The sequence below is a fragment of the Balaenoptera musculus genome, chromosome 13 (assembly GCF_009873245.2).
Source record: "Balaenoptera musculus isolate JJ_BM4_2016_0621 chromosome 13, mBalMus1.pri.v3, whole genome shotgun sequence".
NCBI lineage: Eukaryota > Metazoa > Chordata > Mammalia > Artiodactyla > Balaenopteridae > Balaenoptera > Balaenoptera musculus.
The window spans coordinates 13,710,726-13,719,694 of NC_045797.1; the positions used below are offsets into that span (position 1 = coordinate 13,710,726).

Consider the following 8,969-nt stretch of genomic DNA (forward strand, 5'->3'; position numbering starts at 1 on the left):
TTTGATGCTTTGGGCGGAGGGCTGGGGGAGGGGGTTGAAATCAAAGTAAAAAAGAAAAAAAAGAAGCCCACCCAACACTTAAGTTCAGACCGCACGAGGGGAGTACAGTTCTGCAAACACAGCTCAGCCCAAGCTGTGATGTGACATGCAACCTTGCGGGGGGGGCGGGGGGGGCCGGGGTGTGTGTCTGGAAAATAGTTCTCGCCACTGCCGCGGGGCAGAACTCACGGGTGGGGCAGACACATGGAACAGATAACGCCAGGTGGCTTTGAATCAGGCAGCAGCAGCATGAAGGGCACCCACTATGGGATGCAAAGTGGGAAGACCCTGAAGAAATGAGAGAGGGCACCCACTATGGGGCAGAAGGTTTCCGGACAGCAGAAGACATAAAGGAAGTGGGCAAGTGTGTGTCAGGTTCAGACAGGGAGAACTGTCTCCACCCAAGCATTCACCCAGGCTGCACACTTGTCCCCACCAAGCACCCATAGCCAGAGGTACAGAGGAGTGAGGTCCAAGTCCCCTAGCACGGGAGCGGGGCCCGGGGCGGAAACAGAACAGCATTCCAGGCATAGGGAACAGCAAAGGCAAGAGGAGCCCACAGTTCAGATAATCTCAAGCCCTGTGGGAATGCAGCGGTAGGTGGATGGGAAAGACCAGGGCAGAGGCTTGGGGGCAGCCAGAACCCAAAGGCTCGGAGCCAAGCCAGGGCTGAGCTGCCACGCGGTCCTGCAGGTCATGGAAGGTTGCAGGAGTGACACCATCAGATGCCCTTTCGGAGAATAATGTTCACAGCAGGGTGGCTGGGGGACTGGCCAGGTGAGGGGCTGGTGTGGAGGCTGCTGAGTGGGGGCCGGAAGGAGTGAGGCTGTGTGGCCAGGTGCAGCTGCTGGGGAGAGCCTGAAGGGTGTGGTCAGCAGAGGTCACACAAGCCTTGAGTGGCTGCTGCCCCTTGGAGCTCCGGAGGAGTGGGCCAGTCACGAACTCCTCTTCAGCCCTCAGGGCCCATTTTACGGCTCCAAAGCCCCACGGTGCCGGTGCTAGGGCCACTTTGAGTGAGGGCAAAGGAAGTGGACACTTCTCTCTCCTTCCTGCTCACTCACCCTCCCTTCTTGAAATCTCTCATCTCTATCCTCTGCCGCTGTCACACCCACAGGAGAGCCATTCCAAGGGCCACTTTCAAGCCCTTTTCCTTGTCCTCAAACCCGCGGTTCTCAACCATTCCCAGCTTCCCGTCAAGGCTGCCTCGACGGCCCCCATTCACGGACCCCAGCCCCCTCTCTGGGCTGGAAGGTGACAACCGCGAAAAGGAGGGCGACTCTCTCCTCCGCGGGACTTCACGTGACATCACATCCTCCGAACGCGAAATCGGCTCCGCGGCCGGCCGAAGGGCGCAACTTCCTCGGTCGGCGTCCCACTGGCTCCTGCGCTCCTCCGAGCTTCGAGCCGCGAGCGGAGCGGCGCCGCGGGGAGCGCGCCATGGCCTCGCCGGTGACCGCCCTGCTCCTGCCGCTGGCCCTGGTGCTCCGTGAGTTGGCGACCCCTGGGGAAGACGGGGCCGGGGCTGGCGGGGGGCGCGGGGCGCGGGGCTCCCGGCTCAGCCTCACTGCCTGTGCCCCGCAGATGCCGCCGCGGTCCTCGAGTCATTCTCGTTCCGGATGTCGCCGGTGCAGGTGCAGGCTCGCCTGGGCGAGAAGGTGAAGCTGCACTGCGAGGTGCTGCAGTCCAGCATGACGTCGGGCTGCTCCTGGCTCTACCAGAAGCCCGGGGCCGCCTCCAGACCCATCTTCCTAGTGTACCTCTCCAGCACGCGGTCCAAGCCGGCCGAGGGGCTGGACACCAATTACATCTCCGGCGCCAAGGCTGAGGGCGCCAACTTCCACCTCACTCTGCACCGCTTCCGCGAGGAGGACCAAGGCTACTATTTTTGCTCGTTCATGAGCAACTCGGTTATGTACTTCAGCAATTTCGTGCCTGTCTTCTTGCCAGGTCCGGGCGCCCGGGGCGTGGCACCCCTCGGTGTGGGGTTTGGGGCTCAGTCTGAGTCCGTTTTTCACACGCTTCGAGCCTCTTAGCGCCCCTGGGGGCTACTTAGATACTGTTCCCATTTCACAGATGAGGAAACTGAGGCTAGGGGCTAGAGTGCGACTGGATAGGAAGTGAAGATGGCTTTTTAGGTCCGGTTGATCTGGGCTCGAGTTCCGGGCTTGTGTGATCCTGGGCAAGTTGTACTTAAATTTTCTGAGCCTCCCTTTGCTGGTCAGTAAAATGCGGGTATCACCGCCAAGCCCACGAGGTTTCTGGTGGGGCCCTGGAGAGAGGCCGGGCGGAGGGGAGCGGGCCCTGCATTCACGTCGGAGGCGCCGGGTGCGGTTCGCGGACCAGGAGGTCCTACCCCATCTCCCCTGCCCTGAGCGCAGAGCTCCGCGCGGGCGGCGGTCTACGGCTCCTCCAGCGGAAAATCGGGAGGAGGCGCCCACTTGGCCAAGGCGCGCGGAGCGGTGGGGAGGGTTCAGTGCACAGCTCCAGCCCGGCCCCCTAACCACTCTCTGTTGCCCCCGCAGCGAAGCCCACCACGACGCCGGCGACGCCACGATCCACGCGGGCGCCCACCAAAGCGTTGCAGACTGTGTCTCCGCGCCCAGAGGTGTGCCGGCCCTCGGCGGGCAGCGCAGGTGAGGCGGGCGCGGGGAGAGTCCTCGCCAGGGGCAGCCCTGATCCTGCAGGTAGAGCCGAGGGCAGCCCGAGTGGTGGGAAAGCCGAGAGACGGAGCCGGGAGAAGGAAGTGTCCCGGCTGGCGGGGTGGGGTGAGGGATCCCGGGCCCTCTCCTAAATGTCGGCGTCTTCTGTGTTGTCAGTAGATACAAGGGGGCTGGATTTCTCCTGCGATATCTACATCTGGGCGCCCCTGGCCGGGACCTGCGCCATCCTTCTCCTGTTATTGGTCATCACGGTCATCTGCCACCGTCGTAAGTCCTAGGGAATCGCGGCAGGGAGAGTCCGCCCGACTCCCGCCCTTTGCGCGGCTTCGCTCTAGGCAGCCCTTGCCGGGAGTCGGAGTTGGAATTCCTGGGACTCCGAGCTGCTCCGCAGGGCCAGGCGCAGCCTTTGTCTTTCCTGGAGAGAGAACGCGGGAAGACCCCTTCGCGCTGCTCTTTCCGCTCTCCGGGAGGTTTTTAGGAAGACAGTGCCCCGGAGCGGCAGCAGCAGGGGTGGGGTGTTCCCTGGGCAAAGCCTGTAGCAAGCGCACAGGTCTGGGCTTATTACAAGCGCCTGGGACAGGGGGCGGGGGGCGCGGGGCGGGGGGCTCTGTGCCCCTGGGACCTGTGCCCGGGAGGGCTGGGTCAGAACCACGGCAGGCAATGGTTTATTCTTGGTCCCCCTCCTTGCGAGCCCCCCACCCCGTCTTGGATCCCACGCAGGTGATTGTACTAACCCACGTTCACCCACATCTGTGTTTGCAATGTTTTTTTATTTAACATCTTTATTGGAGTATAATTGCTTTACAATGGTGTGTTAGTTTCTGCTGTATAACAAAGTGAATCAGCTATACAGATACATATATCCCCATATCTCCTCCCTCTTGCGTCTCCCTCCCACCCTCCCTATCCCATCCCTCTAGGTGGTCACAAAGCACCGAGCTGATCTCCCTGGGCTATGTGGCTGCTTCCCACTAGCTATCGATTTTACATTTGGTAGTGTGTATATGCAATGTTTTTTAAATTGATACAAAGAGGGATAGGAACGAAGCCCTCACCTGGACTCTCATGAGTTATAATCTTACTTACTGTATAGCACAGGGAACTATGTTCAATATTTTGTAATAACCTATAATGGAAAAGAATCTGAAAAAATATATACATATTATTTGTATAACTGAATCACTTTGCCGTACAGCTGAAACTAACACCATATTGTAAACTGTCTACAATTTTTAAAAATTTTAATAATAACTATTAAAACCATAAAATATAAATATTATATCATGCTTTCTTTACAGCTTATTTCTTTATATATAAGTTAATCTTCACAGTGTCAATCATCATTATGCACTAATGTCATTTTACAAGTTTATTATGTCTTTTTTATAATGTCGATGTAGTTATTGTTTGCCTTAAATAAAATAGTCATAGCCACACTAGAAAAAAAAAAAGAGTTATAATCCTAAATAAATAGGAAAAGTGAAGGAGAAACCATATTTGGGAACTACTCGTCGTGATGGGGCAGTCACTTTATCCCTTCTTTTTCCTTATCCAGAGAGCCGAAGACGCGTCTGCAAATGTCCCAGGTGAGTCTCTTATAACCTCTGGGCCTGCTAACCCCAGGCAGCCCTGGACACAGGTCCTGGCTCCCCAAGCAGCAGATGGTGGGAACCTTTCCCAGAGAGAGGCCATGGCAGTGGAGTCCTGGGGGCCAGGGAGTCAGCATACTGCCTGAACAGAGAGGCAGAAGGCTGACATTGGGGAGAAAATGGAGGCCCAGGTTGGGCTTAGGGGGAGAGAAGTGTGACTTCAGGAAATGTCTGTCTTATTTGGCCTAGTATCAAAAAGCCCATCTGAAGAATTCCCCCAATTAATCCTAGCTCCTCCAAAGACCTGAGATCTATTTACCTGGATGATTCCAGCTGGGTCTTGTAGTTTTCTTAAGAAAACTTATTTTTTCCTATTGGCTTGGTCTAGACTTTTTTTGAGAGACAGCCAGTTTTATCACCTGAACCAAATAAAGAATGGCCTCAGTTCCTAATTTCCCTGTGGCAATTCGGGGCCTTGATTTGCTGCCAAGGACTGGAGCGGGAAGAAAGGAGGACCAGCGGTAGGGGCAATTAGCTATCTGGCAGTTCGACTCCCTTATCCAGTTCCAGCCCATGATCTTTCTGAAGTGATTAGGAAAAAACAAAAATGAAAAACAGTGTCTGGAAGAGAGGCCTCAGTCTCCTCTCTCCTTCGAGCTTCAGCCAGGCAGCCCTGTGCTAACATCCTGCAAGCGCCCACTCTAGCCCAGCTCTGTGGTGGGAGTTATACCCAGGGTCTTCCTTACCCTCACAGCAACCCCATGGGGGAAACACCGCGGTGCCATCTCACAGATCACTGGCTCAGAGATCAGGAAACCTACCCAAGGTGGCAGAGATATGCTTACACTCCAATTATCAATAATATTGAATAATAACAACCATTTTATGAAAGCCTAAAGTGTACCAGTGCCATATATATACATATATGTATATATATATATGTATATATATATATAAAAAGTTTCAAGTTTCATAACAACCTTTAAAATGGTTACTGTGACCACCATTTTACAGACGAGGAGACTGAGGCTTAGGACATTTAGTGACTTGTCCAAGGCCATACTGCTAGCAAGTAGCAGAGCTGTAACTGCTATTCAAAGCCCAGGCTCCTCTCTGTGGCTGGGGGCCGGGGCAGAGGGCGTTAACGATAACCAACTATATTCACCAGTTCCTTTCGGTAGGTGAAAATGTTTCAAGTTTTATACCTGGGGTTCGCATTTCACACTCCTTGATATTTCTCTGCAGGAACCCAAGTTCACTGTCTTATACATCATTATTTTTAACAGTGGAAATGTAATGAATTTCCAATGCATATACTAGAGGTGATATACCAAGGGGATAAAGACTCTTTAAAAGCAGAGAAGGATTTTTAGCAATTTCAATATTCAGGGTACAGTTGGGAGCTTTTGGAGGAGAATCGTCCCTTATCTCTACCTTTTCTGAAAATTCTCATTTTGAAATGAGCAACTGAGAATAAAACTCTGCCCTGAAATACAAAGCTATGCAGATTAAAAATATGAGGAACTCACACATGAGTTAATAAACTCAGTGATGACCAAGGGCAGCTCAGCTTCAGCACAGAGGTTTTGGAGGATGGTGTGTGTAGACATGACACTCACGATGAATCAGCCCATTTAGAAGGAGCCAGCCCAGTACTGAATTAACACATTTTTAGTGCAGCATCAAATTTGGGTTGTCAAAGGGACTTTCAGGTAAAGTAGCTCTGCATGGTTGACGGTGGTGGTTCTTTCACATCCTCCCCTATCACTGTGATCCTCCTGAGGGCTGAGAATCAAGTCAGATGATGGCTTGGTTATCAGTCTGCTTCTCTCACCTCCATGGGGACCTTGACAAAGTCTCTAAGAAGCTAGGCTAACTGGCTTCAGATCCTGGCTCCACCACCTCCTAGTTATGTGACCTTGGGCACGTTCTCTAACTTCTCATCCCCAGTGGCTACCCCTCAGGTTGCCATGAGGATTAAACAAGATGGCACAAGGAAAGCTCTTGGCAGGGTTGCTGAGGTCATTCACCCAGTGCTGGTGCCACAGGGACAAGTCCTCAGACCCCCATGAAGGCTGGGAGGTTGGTGAGGGGTGGGTAGACATGGGTGAATGCTGCATCACATTGCAGGGACTCTTGCTGCAGTGATGGTCACCTGCCTCTCTTCCAGGCCTGTGGTCAGACAGGGAGGCAAGCCCAGCCCTTCAGAGAGATGCACCTAGCATGGCGATGGGCCCCGCGTGACAGCCACTACAAGACTTCAAACTGAGAACTCTCCTGACGGGGAGAGCAAGAGTCCTTCCCTTTCGGTTTCTCCAGCCTTCCTTCCTTCCATATGTATTAATTCTCATTATTATTGTTTTCCGGGGGGTGGGGTGGGAAGGGTTAACTTTTTCTTTACGTGTTTACTTTAACTGACACAAAACGAGACTCTACCATGTCTACGGTACACCGCAAGGGTTATAATACCGTTGCGCTCCCATATTGGGGTAAAGGGGAGGTAGGCCAGAGCTATACCGCAAGCTGTGTTCTCAGAACCAGGCTGTGAGGGCTGGCGGGGGCCTCGGCACCCACTCAGCCCCAACCTCTTCCCCAGCCATTTACAAAGGAGGAGGCTGAAGCCCAGAGATGGGGGGCAGCTGGACCAGAGTCCCAGCAGGGCTCAGGGCTCAACCTCCACACGGTTCAGGTCTCTCTTCTGGAGGCCTCTGTCTCAGCATGGGGAGCTGTGTCTCAAGCCTCAAGAGAACGGGTGATTTTTTGAGCACCTGTGATAGACCCATTACTGCGCCCAGAGCCCCAAGGAGGTAATGAAATAAGACAAGAGGACTTGACAGAGTTCTATGATGTAGCTGAACAGGATCAGACTTTTTAATAATCAAGCGTGAAACAATACAGGTAACAGGAATTCCTCAAATAAAGTGGAAGGGGTGAACTGAATCCTGGAAAATGAAGAACTAGACCTCTGAAGAAAACCTTTGTGAAATCCTGAAGTGGAGGCAGGATGGTTCTCCCAGCCCTTGCGTTGCAGAGGGACCCACGAAAGAGGAGAGGCTGCCCTTTGCAAACAAGATTTGAGCATCAGGAAAGCTAAAGGGAAGTCAGCTCTCTCTGAACTTGAGATTTTGTATTTGAACATGCTCCTGGGATCGTCGGTGAGTTTTTACAGTTTGTAAAGGCAGAATTGTGACAGCAGCTGGTACAGGCCCTGGCCTCCCCCAGACCAGCAGATGTGGGAACGTAGCAGACAGACTCTGGCGAGGAACCTAAGAGCCCAAACTGCAGCCCTACACACGCATTTCCTCTCTTACCGCGTTGTAGAAGAAATGCATGCTCATTGGAAGAAAAAACTTAAAAGATAAGGTAATAAGAATCACCCATAATTCTTTACCTCAGGAATAATCCATTGTTAATATTACGGTGTACATTCTTCCTGATTATTTTCTATGCATATATATAAAATATATACTTTTAAAAAATGGGATTGCACTATGCTTTTATAAGTGGCTTTAATAAACAAACATTTATGGCAAACTCTTTTTTTAATTACTTGGCTGCATCGGGTCTTAGTTGCGGCACATGAGATCTTCGTTGCGGCATGCAGGATCTTTCGTTGCAGCGTGCGGGCTTCTCTCTAGTTGCAGCACGCGGGTTCTAGAGCGTGCGGGCTCAGTAGTTGTGGTGCACAGGCTTAGCTGCCCCATGGCATGCGGAATGTTAGTTCCCCGACCAGGGATTGAACCCACATCCCCTGCATTGGAAGGCGGATTCTTAACCACTGGACCACCAGGGAAGTCCTATGGCATACTTCATAATAGCAAAATCTCATTCCATTTTTGGTTGTGCCATCGTTTAACTGACTTGACATTTAATTGTTTTCAATTTTCCTCTACTATAATAACAAACACTACTAAAATGTTGCACACAGCTTTAGGAGGAATACCTAAAATTATTGGGTCACTGCCCACTTTCACCTTGGATCCCCCCCATTTTCACATCAATTGAAATGGATTCATCTCTTCTTGTATCATCTTCCTTCCTTTTGTTCTTTCTTGGCAACAGATGAGCTGACACTCCTCTCATAATAAATCACAAAACCTTCATGTCTGTTGTTCAGGTAAAATATACAAACTGAAAAGTGCACAAGTTGTAAGCATACAGCTCCAAATCGCTATTAAATGAACACTCGCACACCCAGCACCAGGGCAGAAATAGAGCTTTCCCTGCCTCCCAGAAACTGCCTTCCACAGCCTTAATTTTTAAAAACAGTCTACTTTTAGAGAACAAAATTCTAGAGGAAAAAGTATCCCGAGTGTGGGAAAGCAGAAATGAAAGCTGAGAAAGTTCCTTTGAGACAAAATCTGGTGCTTGACCCCTCCTCCTGAACATACCAAGCTAACCAGACCAGGGTTGGGGGGAGCCACCCCAGGGACTGAGGCCCAGCTTGGAGCGGGTGCCAGGCTCTGGGGCTGTCTCTGGGTTCCCTGAAAGAGGTGAGGAGAGAAGCATTCCACAAAGGGCACTCCTCTCCTCACGGGAGAAACTTGTAAGGATGGCTGTCCTCATGGGACTAAGTGGAGAGGATGGCCGTGGAGCACCAATGTCAGAGAATCTGAGCCAGGGCGAAGGGACAGGAAAAGAGCATTTGCTCTCCAACCTGCAGCTCAGGTGTAAGCAGCCG

At 52.0% G+C, this 8,969-nt stretch overlaps 1 protein-coding gene across 1 annotated transcript; it reads left to right on the top strand.

Annotated features, from left to right (window-relative positions):
- Positions 1 to 1,088: 1,088 nt before the first annotated feature.
- CD8A (CD8a molecule) lies at positions 1,089 to 6,711 on the top strand. The gene is made up of 6 exons (XM_036873426.1): positions 1,089 to 1,525; positions 1,621 to 1,986; positions 2,562 to 2,672; positions 2,856 to 2,970; positions 4,259 to 4,285; positions 6,459 to 6,711. The coding sequence occupies exons 1-6, from the start codon at positions 1,477 to 1,479 to the stop codon at positions 6,508 to 6,510; spliced, it is 720 nt and encodes a 239-aa protein (XP_036729321.1). The 5' UTR covers positions 1,089 to 1,476; the 3' UTR covers positions 6,511 to 6,711.
- Positions 6,712 to 8,969: the final 2,258 nt, after the last annotated feature.